We start from the raw sequence: 15561 nt of genomic DNA, 5'->3' as shown, positions 1-15561 counted from the left end.
ACTCTTGAAGTTGACCAATCCCTTCTAGATTCTCTGAAACATTAAAAAAAAAAAAAACCACCTTTGAATTATAGAAAATTCAAACATACATAAAAGTAAAGAATTCTACAATGAACTCCCAGGTGCCCTCACTCAGCTTTAACATCTAGCTGCATTCTGTCATTCTGATTTCATCGTTGATACTTGTAATTGGTGGAATACACAAAAACTCCCTTCCAGAAGTCATTGCTATGTGGGCTCCTCCTGCCCCAGCCCCTCCCCCTCCCAACTGTGAGAACTGCTGGTCCCAGGATGCGGTGCTTCTTCTGTGATTGCTGTTCCGAGAGTTGGATGTAGAGGTAGAAGGATTGGAGGTGGGGGCAGTGTATCATGGGAGTGGGTGGGAGAGAGAGTATTCTAGGCTCCTCGTGGATCAGAACTCCCGGCATGGAAGGAACCTCTTCTCCAGTTTCCTGGCTGGTGCCATCCCTGTCTCTGAGTCCAAGGACAGACGCTGGTACAGCACAAAGTGACCTTCTGACTTTTTCAACAGCTGCCGTTTCATGAGGCTATAGCTGCGCCAGCCGTCAGCCACCTGAGGGAGAGTTTAGATCCCTGTGCCCCCATCAGTCTTCACGTCTGGTGGTGATGTTGACCTTGATCTTTTTCAGGGTCATCATGAATATTTGAATGGGAACGTGAGAAAGATGTTTATTTGGCCACTAGATGGCGCTCAGGCCATGGGCAACCCCGCGTGGTTCAGGGACCACTGGCTCCCACAGATTGTTTTGGGCTTAAATGAGAATCTTCTTGCCACCAGCTAACCGGTTTTAGCTGTGCAGTTAAATAGCTTGATCTATGTAGCGATAAAAGAGTTAGACTTAACTGCTCAAACTGGAGCTGTTCTTCCCAAGCTCTCTCTAGGCCTGGAAGGTTAGCCCTTGCCTCTCTCCCTGCCAAGCTTTTCCCACTTGTCCTGAGGCCACCTCAGAATGTCACCCCAACTTTCAGATCTTTGTGTTTTTCTCCACACTGGGGTGTTCTAGAACATCGGGGTGATGCATGGCCCTTGATTTCCCCACTGCTCTCAAAACCCAGACTAAAGCAAACTGTAAAAATGGGTTCTTTCTCTATATTCCCTGGCCTCACAGTTCACCAGCTTATTTGATCCAACCAGGAGTTTTTGTTTTCGTGTTTTGTTTTTATTTCCAGCTAGGACAGGACCTAACACTAGCCTCTTAAGCACCTCTGCCCACAAGTTTGCCTGGGCACACTTAAGTATTCCTTGGACCCTGTGCTCCAAAACATTTAGTAAAAAACTGGTTTTTTAATAAGGAGTGCTTTTCTTAGAAGCTGCAGTACTTTCGAAAGGTAACAGGAACATGAGACCCATGAAACCTACACAGATTCTTTTATAACTTTGTACGTACGAAAATCGTGCTACATAAATAGCACTCAGGCAGTTTTTTCCACAGCTACGAAATCCAAAGTTCGTTTCTTTTTGTCTTTGGAACGTAGATGATGAGGATTTCCCAGCAGTTCTTGGTTTCTCCTCCTGCCTGGCGCGGGCTGGTGTCAGGCAGCCAAGCCGTGGGCGTGGGAGATGGGCTGAGAGGCAGAGGCAGCGGCAGGGCTGGCCGCAGGTAGTGGCCTCAGCTTCTCCAGGAGACGCGGGGTCCCGGGCTGGGAGGGCCTGCCCTCTGGCTTCCCCAGGTGAGGGAGCTGGGCTGGGCTGCTCAGGCTACAGAACTGGGAGCATTCATCTGTGTTTTGAGGCTTCCCCAGCCCCTATTCCTTGGGCTTAGGGAAAACACACCAGAACACTTGTGTTTTGGCAGAAGAGTGATGAGGATTAAATAGAGGCTTTGTCTTGGTTGGCTTCACTGGTGACGCTGCCCTTGACTTTATGAGCTGTCTGCAGACACAGGGGAAGGACCCAGGATGATCCTCAGCACCCGGAGACCTGGGACCCTGCCCCCAGATTAGGAGCCATTGGCCTCAGTTGTCAGCAGGGCCGTGTCTCAGCATGCCTTACACTGTGCCTGTTAGGTTTGCTGAACAAACGAATGAATGAGTGAGGGAATTAGTGAAAAGGCGTGGTTGGGAGCAAGGCTATTCTGCAGCCCCCTAACTCGGTCCTCCCAGCCACCAGAGGCACGTGTTGTTCAGATGGCTGGTAGGACAGGGGCCATCTGTGTCTGGGCTGGGCACTAGTTTGCAGCCAGGATTCAGAGTTGGTCTGTGGGTGGAAAGCCATGTCTGCTTCTGCAAGAAGCACGTGGGGGTCGGAACTATGACCTCGGCCTCATTAGCCCTAGATAACTGACCGGGCCTGTTTGTAATCATTTGGAAGGAGCTTAAAGTGGAATCTGTTTCCTTCCGGCGGGCCCTGGCCGTGCTCTCCTGGGGCTGCAGCTGTGCCCGTGGCGGTCCTCTGTGGTTGCTGAAACTCCCCTGCGACCAGAGGCCTCGCTCCCCCACTGATGAAAACCTATTCCTGTGGATATGAAAATGGCCATGAATTATGGTTTCTGCAGCTCTGACTTCTGCCAGCTGGCATTCCTAGCTGAGGCCTGCTGTGGAGAGCTGAGTGGGTGGGTCCCAGGGCCTCAGGTCCCCCAGAGCCTCACCTCACTGCCCTCCGTGCTGCCCTCTGGGCTCACTTGGTCAGCCCTGTCCTCGAATCTAGGCGCCACGTTCCCTCTTCTCTTCCCCACACTCTTTCTTTCTGTGTCTCTCCTCATTCTTCCGTCACAATGTTTTACTCAGCTCTTGGCCCTTAACTCTGATCATGGAGCTATAGGAAAATAGCAATAGGTATTGTTTTTTGAAGGAGACCAATAGGTAAATGTGATCAATGAATGAAAATAATTTAGGGTTTCACCAAACACAACCCCAGGTCAATCAGGACCCCAGACTTGGCTACACTTAGATGGTTGGAGGAGGAGACAGGGAAGGTCAGAGTGTGGGAAGAGGCAGAATCGGAGAGGACCGTGGAAGGAGACCGAGGGCTGCCTACTCTTTTGGGGGCATCTTGTACCTGCCTATAAGCGAGGGACGGATTCCAAGAGGCCGAAAGTATGCCAGAGCATATCCTTTCTTGCTTCTCTTATTTCTAGACACTCCTCACCAGCATTTAGAGTATAGCCAAGAGTAGAACCTTTAGCTAATGGAGGGCGCCTGGCACTGTGATTCATTTGAAACGGCAGGTGTCAAAAGCCAGATCCCAGTGCCTGCTGTTGTGAAAATGCAACACGGTGCCCTCAGTGGTGATACTGGAAATAACCACTAGGTGGAGATCTTGTGCCTTGAAATGCTTCCACTCAGGGCAGTCAACCTGCCTGTGGCAGGGACCGCTGGGTGTGCCTCATTGCCTAGCTCTGGCCCTTTCACGTTTCCCCCACCCTTTCTTTGCATCTGTACTTTGTTTTCCTCACTTATCTGGGTATAATATGGAAAAGCACATTTTCTTTATTGTGTTATTTCTTTTTTTAACATTAATTAATTAATTAATTTATTTTCGGCTGTGTTGGGTCTTCGTTGCAGTGCGCGGGCTTCATTGCGGTGGCTCCTCTTGTGAGGAAGCACAGGCTCTAGTCACGTGGGCTTCAGCAGTTGTGGCACGTGGGCTCAGTAGCTGTGGCTCGTGGGCTCTAGAGCGCAGGCTCAGCAGTTGTGGCGCACGGGCCTAGTTTCTCCGCAGCACGTGGGATCTTCCCGGAGCAGGGATCGAACCCGTGTCCCCTGCATTGGCGGGCTGATTCTTAACCACTGCACCACCAGGGAAGTCCGTGTGTTATTTCTGGAATGTATTGAGTCAAGTTTCTGGTCCAATTTCCAATTGGCAAACAGAACTCACAGCCATGTAGGCAGACACCGGTGGGGAGAGACCCGAGCGCTCACGAGGGCACTGGGGCTATGTCTGGTTGAGGGGGTGCGCTGTTGACTTAGTGTGTGATAAATTCGCAGCGGGGCTGGGGTTGGGGCCTCGGGCCACATCTGTCTCCCCGTCCAGGAGCTGCGTTTCCATCTGTCTGTCTGCCAGCTGTCCATCCACATGCCCCATTCACCTAATCGGTCCTCCACCCAGCCATGCCCATCCTAACCCCTTTTCCATTTCTTTACACTTCAGAGGAGTCTGCAGGTGTGGTCACGCCTCCTCCAGCCACAGACCGTACGTGCTTTCACCTCCAGGATGTCAAGGGTGTGGGCCTTGAGGTTTTTGCTGGAGGGGCAAGGGCGCTGGTTGCCGGGGAATTTTTTGATTTGCCTGAGGTGGGATTGAGATTCCCCACCACAATCCCAGTTTACCTTCGGCTGTTACCTCTCAAACGTGGTTGAGTATGTAAATCGCTTGGACTGCTTTAAAGGCAATTCCCTCCCACTCTCTAAACCCCTTCCAGAATCTGCTGGGCCCTGGAGCTCAAAAGAGTTTAGTTCTTCAGCAGGGAAGGGGTAGAGCAGGCAGGGGAGTACATGATGAGGCAGGGGCAGTGTAAGTCCTCTTGGAGCCCAGGAGGAGGAGGCCAGGGTGAGTTGAAAACTCCTGAAGTTGAAATTTACAAGGTAAATTATAATCGAGGTGATCAGTACAGATAATTAGTAATGCTCACAACAGTTCCATCAGGCCTCCCACCCCTGTCCCAAATGCCAGAGCCCAGCATGTGCTGGGGACTGGAGGACGAGTGATGCTGGGTGCAGGGCTCTGGGGGAGGCATGCTCCTGTCTTCTAGTTGGTAATACCTTACTCCTCAGGGTTGGGCTCAAGCCCCGGAGCTCACGCCCAGGGTCTGAGCGCTCAGAGTTTGCAGTCAGTCCTTGGGTCTGGCTCAAGTACTTCCTTGCTGAGGCCATTTATTTTGTGCCTACCTTGCCCCACCCATGATCTTATGGATTGGAGCATCCCAGATGGTACCTGCTCCTGGGCCCACCTCCCACCTTTGCCATTCTGGAAATGACCTCTTCCTTCCTCTGGAAGGGGCACCCTGGCTTTTCAAGATTCTCAGAATCTGGCCAGTGAAGTCCCGTCCTGGGAAACTTGGCTGTCAGTTGGAAAGTCATGACATTAACAAAAGAGAGCCTCCAAAAAAGGATGGAAGTGATGTGGAGAAAAGATCTTCCCTCATCCCTAGTGTCGTTCTCGAACTCTCCTCCAACTTGCTCCACTGAAATATCGTTCTTTGCACAATGTAGGGAAGGGGAGGGATGCCAGGATGAGTCAAGGCTGTTAGATGGTCTGTCTCAACTTCATAAGGACACAAGGGTGGAGGAGACACGTGCCTGGGGGCTGCCCTGTGTGTGAGGTGGCATCAAGCTGGGCCCCCTCCCTGGCACCTGAGAGGTGGAGTCTCTGGTCACCAGGCTCCTGGGCCTCCTTTGTGCCTCCCCGCAGGCCAGATGGCCTGAGACACAGATGGAACTGCAGGATGAGGAGGGCATGCAGGACAGGGTATGGCCTGAGAGGGGCAGGGAAGGGGAGGCCCCTGAGCCCCAGCTTTGCACGCTGGCTGAGTGCATGCGCTTTGAGGTTAGACCATGTTGGGCCGTGCCTCTTTGTAGTCGCGTATTCCTGCGCACCTCTTGGCGTCAGTTTCCTCGTCTGTAAAATGAGACTAACAAAATCCATGCACATCTCCACATCACAGCATGGTGGTGAGGATTAAAGGGACGTACGGGAGACAGCTCTCATGGGTGTCACTATCCTTTATACATTTATGGGGGCTGCATCCCATGCATGTGCGAGGAACTGAGGGCTGGGGATGGTCTCCGGCCCGAAGGTGGCTGGGTGGAGTGCTAGAAATCTCGGCTGGGCGGCCCCTCTGATCCTCACCTGTGTCTCCCAGTGGATGACCATCTGGGCTTCCTCCCCACCTTCGGGCCCTGCTATGTCAACCTCTACGGCAGCCCCAGGGAGTTCACTGGCTTCCCGGACCCCTATGCAGAGCTCAACACGGGCAAGGTGAGTCAGACAGGAACCCACAGCCCCCAGATCCCCAGGCCTGCATACAGGGTCTTCCCCCCTGGCCTGGGCAGTATCTGCAGTTGGCCTGGACTCCAAGGGCCTGACGGGACTTGAGTGGGCCCAGGGTCTGGCAGCCACCCCCTCAGAGAACCCTTCTTCCGCCTGACCCCCTCCTGGCCCCTCCTTCCCTCCCGCTCCCTTCCCTTTGCCTCTCCTTCAGGGCCAGCCTGACCCACCCCCTCCCCTCGCCCCACTAATTTTCCTGGCCTCTGGGGGCCCAGCCTCCATCTGTCTCAGGTTTCATTCTCCCTGGCTAGGTTGGACTCTGGTGCTGACCATCAGGGTGGCATGTCCCATGAACTCTCTGGGCCACCGTTTCCTCACCTGCAGAGTGATGGGGTGTGACTCAGGGCCCTTCTGGTTGCCGGGGAGGTGACTGACCCCAGGGCCAGACCAGGCTCCTTTCCTTCCCCTCCTCCCCTCCATCGACCCTGCTCCTGGTGACCCAGCCTCCCCTCTCAGGGGGAAGGTGTGGCCTACCGAGGCCGGCTTCTGCTCTCCCTGGAGACCAAGCTGGTGGAGCACAGCGAACAGAAGGTGGAAGATCTCCCTGCCGATGACATCCTTCGGGTGGAGGTAAGGGGCGTGGCCCTGGGAGGGGCCAAGGGGGCGTTGGCCAAGTGGGGCTGGCGGAGGAGGGCTCAGTTCCACGCTCACTCATGTGCCTTCACACCTCTGGGCCTCAGAGTAACCCAACACCTACCCTGCCTCCCTAAGGAATGTTCAGAGGCTCAAAGAAGATAAATGAAGGTTTTTAAAGTCTAGAGCTCAATGCACAATGAGAGGCTATTTTATTAATAATAATAATGTAAGAATAGCTAACCCTTTAATCACTGACTGTGTCACACTCTATGCTGGTGACAGTCTTTTTTTTTTTTTTTTTACATCTTTATTGGAGTATAATTGCTTTACAATGGTGTGTTAGTTTCTGCTTTATAACAGAGTGAATCCGTTATACATATACATATGTTCCCATATCTCTTCCCTCTTGCGTCTCTCTCCCTCCCACCCTCCCTAGCTGGTGACATTCTTGATGTCATTGAGTCCTCCCAGCCCCTCTAGGTGGCTGCTATGAGTATCTCCATTTTACAGATGAGGAGACTGAGGCTCAAATGTGGCAGGGCAGCAAGTGGTAGAGCTGGGCCTTGTGTCCAGGAGACAGCTGTATGGAGTCCTCACGGTGGTGTACACTTTCAGACTCTGTAGTCAGTGCTGGTTTGAGTTCTGACTCGACCGCCTATCTGTTGTATCAGTTTCCCTACGTGTAAAGTGGGGGTAATAATTATACTCGCCTCATGAGATGGTTGTGAGAATTAAAGTAATTCATACCTGCATGCAGGAAGCACTCAGTAAGTGTTAGCTGTTAGCACTGTGAACATTATCTAAAAACCCAGCCGTATAATCCCTCTACTCTCTGCCTTCCACAAAGGGGATCGTAAAGTCATCTTGGTTCAGGCTGGGGTGTGTGGCTGAGTGCCTGCCATGTCCTCAGCCCCGTGCCCGATGCCCAGAGGGGACAATGGTATTCATTCATCCCACGCATGTGGCAGCGTGCGCTGCTGCAGAGCTGGCTGGCATGGTGGAGAGCCTCAGTGGTGCAGGGTGGGGGCTCTGGGTGGGGGCATGGTGGCTTAGAGCCTTCGGCCCCTTCTGGACAGCAGATGCGGGAGCAGGCTCCCCGGGGTGGCGGTGCCATTGCTGTTTGTTTGGATTAAGGAGCAGCATGACCTTGGAGGCATGGACCTTATTAGAGGAACGTGGCCAAACACACAGGCCTGGAATGTGTTTGCTCAGTTACTAACCAAATCTGGGCTGTGGGGCAGAGCTGGACCACTTGCCACCCATCCGTCCAGCCAGGATTTATTGGGTGCCAGGCATGGCCAGGGCCTGCGAGACACGTGACCCCTCCCCATGCTGGTGTCTTCCTCCCTCCTCCCCCTGACCCTGCTGCTGCCCTCTCTGCCCCCAGAAATACCTCCGGAGGCGCAAATACTCGCTCTTTGCCGCCTTCTACTCGGCCACCATGCTGCAGGACGTTGACGACGCAGTCCAGTTTGAGGTCAGCATCGGGAACTACGGGAACAAGTTCGACACGACCTGCCTGCCACTGGCCTCCACCACCCAGTACAGCCGGGCGGTCTTTGATGGTGAGGCCAGAGACCACGCGCCTGGCTGGGACCCAGACCACTGAGCCCTAAATCCTGCCCCCTGGGGAAAGCTGCTGGAGGCTCGCCCAAAGGCTCTGGCCCTGGGCACACCTGTTTGGGGGACCCCCTGGTTTGCTTCCCCCCCCCACCCCACCCCCGTGCCGCCTTCCCCTGCTTATCTCCAGGTGCATCCCTACTGGGACCCATAGATTGGGTTCTCGAAACCAGCAGTGCTCAGCATTGATCCTGACTTGTGGCGATCGGTTATCGCATGGCGGCTGCGGGCTTGGCATAGAGATTTCGGAGAGTGTGGGATTCCCAGGGCCCTTCTAACAGCCCCTCGGTTTTGATGTGTTAAGGAGCCCTCATGAGGGTGGCGGCTGCCTGTCCCACGTGGGAAGGGAACTCTGGCACCTCGTCTGGGCACTGGGGGATACTGGCCGAGCCACGGCTGTCCACGGGAGTTCTCAGTGGGGGAGCAGGTGCTCGCCTCCATCCTCCCCTCGGTCCCCGCACCACTCCGCTCCCGGCTCAGCACCAGGCCCTTGGGTCCTTCCAGGATGCCACTACTACTACTTACCCTGGGGCAACGTGAAGCCCGTGGTGGTGCTGTCATCCTACTGGGAGGACGTCAGCCACAGAGTCGAGGCCCAGAACCAGCTGCTTCGGATCGCTGACCAGCTGGTGAGTGGAAGCCGGCCCCACCCACGGTAACCTGTGCACGCACCCCTGGTGGGTGTCTTCAGACCTGCTTCCGTGGGTGCTAAGCCTGCAGACATCATGATGACTGGGGTCCCCTGAAACCTGACCAGGCCGGGCTTGTCATCCTGTCCTGCCTACTGGGAATAGAGGAGAGGGAGGGAGCGCAGCCCTGGGGGTGCCCCCAGTCTGATGTAGGAGATAGCACAGAGAAAAAGCTGGGAGGAACTGAGCTGGGAGCAGAGGACAGAGCCACCACCCATTCATTCCTTCATTCATTCGTTCATCAAGTGCCTTTGACTCTTGCCACAACAAGAATTGTGCTGGGAACTTCTAGCCGGAGGGTAGACATGAACAGGCTGCTGCCCCTGTCTTCACGAGTCAGCCTAGAGTCAGCTAAGTAAAGCAGAGTGTAGGCTCACCCAGCCCTCTCCTGCAGAGACTCAAACTCACATCCTGCTCCAGGAGTCCCTAGGGAGGGCGGCTCGGAGGGGAGAGGGACCAAGGAGCATCAGGAAGGCATCGCGTGGCAGCAGGGGGGCCGCGTCCAGTGAGGGGAGTTGGGAGCTCCTTAGGATGTCCTTGCAGGGGTCCAGGGGAGGATGACTGGGCTCTGGGAAGGAGCTGACCTCAGGGAAAAAACTGAAGGACTTGAGCTGCCAGGACTTGGTGGTCTGTTGAATTGGGGGCTGTGAGGAGGGACTCCGGTGACTGGGGAATTGGGAAGCTGGGGAGAAGAACAGGGTCTACGAGGTCAGGTGATGAGTCCTGTCTTGGATGTGGCCGGGGGTTAATGGTGGAGGCTGGGAGTTGCAGGCCTGGTGCTTGGCCAGGGAGCGGAGGAGAATCAGAGTGGGCAGAGGTGTAGAGGCCAGGGTGAGACGATCCTGGTGGTGGTTCCCAGCCCCCTCTGTGTGTGCCTGGGGTGGAGGCTCACCCGCGAGGTGTGTGGCCCGTGGGGACGTGGGGAGGCAGGCGTGGCCATGCTGCTGGGGCCTGCGAGGGGCAGCAGCGTCGGGGGAAGGGGGTTGGAGAGGCTTGGGCAGGTGGAGGAGGGAAAGGGAAGCGGGGGTGGGGATTTTAGAGTGGCTGGGAGGGGATGCAGGCCCCAGTCAGGGGCCGTGGTGAACCACACTTTCCCTGAGACCCAGAGCTCTGTGGCAGGGAGGGGACCAGCCCATACCTGGTTTGGGAGAACTCGGAGTCGATGCTGTGCAAGTCCAGCATCTTCTGGGCCAGCTGTTCTCTCCAAGCCGTTCCCTGCGGGCAGGGGTTCGCTGATCCTTCCAGGGCCTGTCTGTGCCCAGCATGGCAGTCCCAGGGTGGAGTACACGGCACATGCTCAGGAAGGTTGAGGTGGGGAAGGGGGTGGGGGACTGAGGGGCAAGTCCTTGGCCTGAGGGGTGTCCCATGAGAGATCTCTGCCTCCCAGCTCAGGCCTGAGGCCCAGGGAGGAGAGCTCCATGGAGGAGACCAGGTGCCACTGGGGTACAACCTGGCCACAGGAGTTTGGAGAGGGCAGCCCCATTACTGCAGGTTGTCTGAGCACTCCTGAAGGAAGGAGGAGGGACCCAAGCCTGCTTGGGTAGCAGGACTTGCAAAGGAGAGAGGGTGCCGGGGCGGGGGGGGAAGGGGAGCCGGCTCCAAGGTCACTTACCTATGAGACCTTAGACCTGGCTTGACGGGGACCCGTGGAGAGCCCGTGGGGTGGCGTCCCAGGCTTGGGAATTTGGATCTGTTTGGTGTGGGGAATCCGGGAAGCTTCTTGAGCCAAGACAGATGCTGGTTTGTGGGGTCTGGGCTCTGCTTTCTCGGCTCTAACCGTTCTCTCTTTTTGGTGGGACCGGGCTGTGGTGACATTGCCTGGGGTTAAGGGTCTGTCCCACGGTGACCCTCCCAACCCCTGCCCGCCCGTTCCACAGGAAGCCGGCCTGGAGCAGGTCCACTTGGCCCTGAAGGCTCAGCACTCCGCCGAAGACGTGGACTCCCTGGTGGCTCAGCTGACGGATGAGCTCATCGCAGGCTGCAGGTACGGGGTGCCTGGCACCCACGCGCCCTCCCTTCCTGGCTCGGCCGGGCCCTTTCCCCGGGAGTGTTCGTGTGTGGTGGTGAGCGACTGCACGTCTCCCCAGCCATGCTTGGCCAGCAGTCCGGCCCATGCTGAGTCCAAAGGTGGTGGAGCCAGCGCGGGGAGTTGAAAAGGTGACATTTAGAGCAGGTCATAAATCTCCCTGCAGCGGCGGCAGCTGTGGGCCCGCCGGGGAGGCCAGGCTCACCTGAATGGGGAGCATTGTGTCTCTGATCCCCAACCTCTTATTTCTCTGATGGAATCTCCAGGAGGAGCTGGCTGGTGGGAGTGACGGCACCCCTCCTTCCCCCAAGGCCATGTTGGGGACCACAGTTTCTGTTTAGCCTTGTATTAACACGGCTGATTGTCACCTTCAGGAAAAGGGGGCGCTGGGGGGTGAAGGAAAATGGGGGGGCTCCGGGTGCCGGGGCCCAGGCAGAAGGGGGAGCGTCTCCTCCACAGCTGGGTGATTTGGAGCTCACCACTCACCTGCTCTGAACCTTGCTTTCCTCATCTTCAACCTGACATTAAGAATAACTGCCTTATGATATCACACAAGCAAAATGCCTGGTCCTTAGGAAGTATTTAATAAATGGTAGCTGTAATTATTATTGAGAAGAAGAAACGTGAGGAGATTTAGATTCTCATCCCATTAACCACCTTTGTGGCTTTGGGCAACTTCACTTCTCTGGACCTCAGTTTTCCCAGCTATTAAATGGACTTAATAATAAACAGCCCTCTTTCTACTTTCTATGGGATTAAGCGTAAATATATGCAAATGTATTCTATGCCCCCTCTAAATCTTATCATCTCAGCCGCTGTCGGGAATGCATGAGAAATGCCTTCATGCTGCAAATCAGGAATCCGTGACCCTGGCTGCCTGCCACAGTGCCACTCTGGTCCTTTGTACCCCGGTTGGGAAGTGCACCTTTATCAGAAATGACCCTGCCTCAAGCCCTCCTGGGGGTGAGGAGGCAGAAATGAGCAAATGAAAGAAAGTGTGTCGGGGGCTTGAGGCGTGTGCCCTAGTAGCTCAGAGCAGGTGCATCTTACGCAAATCAAAATTGGAGAGGCTTCCTGGAGGAGGGGATGCCCTACGTGAACTCCGGAGGGGAAGGAGTCAGCCTTTGGAGAGCGGACTGCCGGGCACAGACTCAGGAGCCCAAAATGCCTGCTGCCTCCTGGGGCTGCAAGGGAAACTGCAGTCCAGAGGCGACAGACCTCCAGGGTTTGCTAAGGCAAGCTCAGCCCTGGGGGCTGTTGGGGCACAGGGATCCCCGGGATTCAGACGCTCAGTCTTGCCGCAGCGTAAGAGGTGGGCTGGGGGTGGTGATGAGGGGCAACTGGAGGAAGCCTTCACCCAAGTCAGGGACGTGGGGACGTGCGGTGAGAGAAGCAGGGGTCAGCGACATGGGGACATGGGGTGAGAGAAGCAGAGGGCAGCGTGGACTCTTCAGGAGGCATCATGGTGGTAACAGCCTCATAAGGAACACTCGCTGTGCCAAGTGCTGTTCTGAGAATTTCACATGTATTAGCTAATCATAAAAATCTCATGAGGTAGGAAGTAGAATGATCCACATTTTACAGATGAGGAAACTGAGGCATGGAGAGGTGAATTGCCCAGATTCATGCCTCTAGTAAGGGGCTGAGCCCCCTCGCTGTGCTGCTCTGTACTAGACAGGCTTTGATGGTGGATTGAGTGTGAGGGCCCAAGGAAGGTCCAGAATGATTCCCTGGCTCTGGCCAGAGCAGGTGGGTGGAGAGCAGAGCCACTTCTGGAGGGAGTCAGCAGGAGAAAAGCAGGTTTGGGGGAGGATGAGGAATTCAGGGCTGGCCGTGTTGAGTGGCAGGTGCCTGTGGGCATCTGTGGTCTGGAGGTCAGAGGTCAGAGCAAGGCTAGAGGGGCACACGGAGGTGTGGTCAGCAGAGGGGGCCGCCAAATGACTGGCCGTGCCCCACTGCCCGGCCTGACAGCCTCGGGTGCAGAGGGTGGGCCCCGGCTCTCGGTTCACTGCGCTCTCCTTGTGACTCATGCGTGGTGTGGGCCTTGGTGGGTCTGAGGTGCCTGAAACATCTGAGATGGGTGGGTCCCAGGTTCTGGGCTGTCACTCCGCTCTCTCAGGGCTCTGTTCTTGGCGGACTTGGCTAAAAATGCTTATGCCAAAGCCTGGTCCCCTTGAATCATTCTCCTGGGGGGGTAGACGGTGGCCAGGGCCCTCCTGGGGAGCCCGGGTCCCAGGTCAAGGGCTTGTGAGGAGGGTCCCATCCCCTCAGGAGTGCACGCATGGCTCTCTGGGGAGAACGCTGGGCCTCAGGACCGGTTCCTTTGGCACCACCTGAGGCCACTAATGGCCCTGGGGCCGCAGCAAGAGAGCTTCCACCCCCGCCCCTGGCCGGCTCTGTGCTGAGCGTCCGTCACAGCTGATAGCAGGGCAGCTGGGCATGGGGGACGTGAGCCAGCTTGCCACAGATGACCTGGCTGCTCACCCATTCCTCCAGCCAGCCCCTGCCCAACATCCAACATCAGTGTCCTTCATTTGGTCAGACCCCTCCCTGCCTCATCTCCCTGGGAGCCCCTCTCCCCCCGGCCAGTGGCGCCCACTCTTTTCTTCCGGATCAGCCTTCTCCTCTCATCTCTCAACCCATGGACCCAACTACCAGCTGCACACCTCCACCTGGGTGTCCACCAGCACATCCAATTCATTCTCTGTGATCTTCCTAAAACGGGGCGGTGCCACTTCCACTTCAGCCCTGCGGCGGCTCCTGTTGCCTTTAGGAAAAGCTGCAGCTCTCCTCTGATGGATGGGCCTCTCTGTCCCCACTGCCTGCCTTTTGGACCTCAGTAGTCTTACCCTCTAGCCCTTCGGAGCCTCTGTGCTGGCTCACCCCCCAACCCCACCTCCCTCCAACCAACGCCCACCTGCCTCTGAGCCTTTGTCTTGTACACATACCCCTCCTCTGGCCAGAACGCCCTTCCTGCTCTTTTTGGCCTCACTAGCTTCCGCTGGCCCTGCCAGTGCAGCTTGAGGCCACTTCCTCCAAGAAAGGCTCCAGACCCTGAGGCTGCTCAGGGGGATCTAGCTGGCTTGCTTGTCTGTTCCAGGGGCTCCCTGAGGGCAGGCCTGGGTCTCATCCCTGGACCCAGCCTCCAGCCAGGACCAGCAGAGCTGTTGCTCGTGGGGAGTGAAATGAATGAGCCAGTGGCCAGTTTATCTTTCAGGCAGGACACTGTCCGCTCCCAGGCGGCTGTCCCTGTTAAAGGCACCCACTCACCTCAGGGGCAGGCAGCAACCTTGTGAGCAGCCCAGCTCTGCTCCCAGCCTATGCTGAGCCCTGCCTTGGGCCCGGCAGCCATTTCCGAGTCAGCCAGGGTTGGCAGGGCGACTGCCTCTGCTTGGGGTTGGGGCAGTGTCATCCAGCCTCCTCTTCCAGGTCTCCCTTTCTTTCTGTACCCTGTTTTGGGCTTTTTGGGGGTGAGAAAGGGCTGAGACATCTTGTTTGTGGCAGTTACAGGTCCCGGCTGTTTCTTGGGGAGTCTTGGCTGGGCTGGTAGCCTCCATGAACATCTCCCTCTGGTGGTCTGCCCGGCAGTCCCTCTCAGCTCCCGACCCAGGCCGGGAGCATAAATCACCCTGGTTGGCTTGCCTCCCCATATCCCACTCCAGACCCGCCTGCCCCCACCCTCAGGCCCACTCACGCCTCCTTCCCTGCAGGCCCAGCCCAGGACTCTGGCCCAGGCCCCCCCTTCACCCACTGAACATGCCCCTCCGCCGCGTTCGAGTGGGCTGGGGATGGAGGCCGCCCCTCTCCTGGCCTGGGGCAGCCCCATCCGAGGCACCCTCGGGGCAGTAAATATTATATTACTACGGGGTGTGCAGTACGTGACCTGAGACAGGCCTCGGGGCTTAAGTTTCCCGAGATGGAGTTTGCGTACTGCTCCCCCCCACCCTAAAAATTCAATTAAAAAAAATAACAGGAAAAATGTAGAGCGCCGAGGGCCTGCCAGAGTGGTGTATCTGGCGGCGGCGGTGCCGCTGCACTCGGCGGTAATTGGTTCTGCATAGCTCGGGGAAATTGGCAGAAAAATAAATCAGCCGGGAGCCGGGAGCCGAGACACTGTGGGGCGGGGAGCGTGAGGTGGGGCAGCAGATGTGGCGAGCGAGCGGGCCTGACTGATGTCCTGTTTGGGAGTCAGGGGCTTAGCGGGGGGGTGGGGGTGGGGCAGCCCCCCTACCCTCCAGCAGGGATGATCTAGAGGGTCTTGCCTGGCGAGGAAGAGCACAGACGCCCCCTCCCACCCCACTCCATCCTGTGTGACCCTTGCGTGTGCACTCACTGACCCTGGGGCTTCGTATGGCCAGGGCCAGCCACATAAAGGGCTTTTAGGGAGCCCGGAGAGGGAGCCCATCTTTGGATGGGGGTGGTCAGAGCTCTTCGCCTCTAAAGCGGGTTGAGTTTAAACCCAACCCCCTGGCTGGAGGCTTAAGGCTGTGTTTCTGGGACTGCGTGTACCCCCAGCTCCTCTCCAGAGGCTTCCCAAAGCAGAGGGTTCTGGGAGGGGTGTTGTACGGCCGCCCTGGGTCGACACATCTGTACTGCTGGCTGCCGGCCTCCCCACAGCGTCTGCAGTGGCTTGTCAGGGCTCC

The 15561-nt window shown here is 56.6% G+C and overlaps 1 protein-coding gene across 15 annotated transcripts in view; it reads left to right on the top strand.

The window, feature by feature from the left end:
* DYSF (dysferlin) overlaps nt 1-15561 on the top strand; it is a 223250-nt gene that overhangs the window by 87700 nt on the left and 119989 nt on the right. For 8 of the 15 annotated variants that reach the window (XM_065891615.1, XM_065891611.1, XM_065891609.1 and 5 more), the window contains 5 exons: nt 5823-5938; nt 6464-6577; nt 7971-8148; nt 8708-8832; nt 10770-10876. In XM_065891615.1, the coding sequence (XP_065747687.1) occupies nt 5823-5938; nt 6464-6577; nt 7971-8148; nt 8708-8832; nt 10770-10876 (640 nt within the window). Of the gene's footprint in view, nt 1-4111; nt 4154-5822; nt 5939-6463; nt 6578-7970; nt 8149-8707; nt 8833-10769; nt 10877-15561 lie in introns of all 15 variants that reach the window. The other 7 variants (XM_065891605.1, XM_065891613.1, XM_065891607.1 and 4 more) reach the window with 1 other exon arrangement.

The sequence above is a fragment of the Phocoena phocoena genome, chromosome 14, assembly GCF_963924675.1.
Source record: "Phocoena phocoena chromosome 14, mPhoPho1.1, whole genome shotgun sequence".
In the NCBI taxonomy this organism is placed as follows: domain Eukaryota; kingdom Metazoa; phylum Chordata; class Mammalia; order Artiodactyla; family Phocoenidae; genus Phocoena; species Phocoena phocoena.
This window is presented reverse-complemented; position numbering and strand designations above follow the sequence as displayed.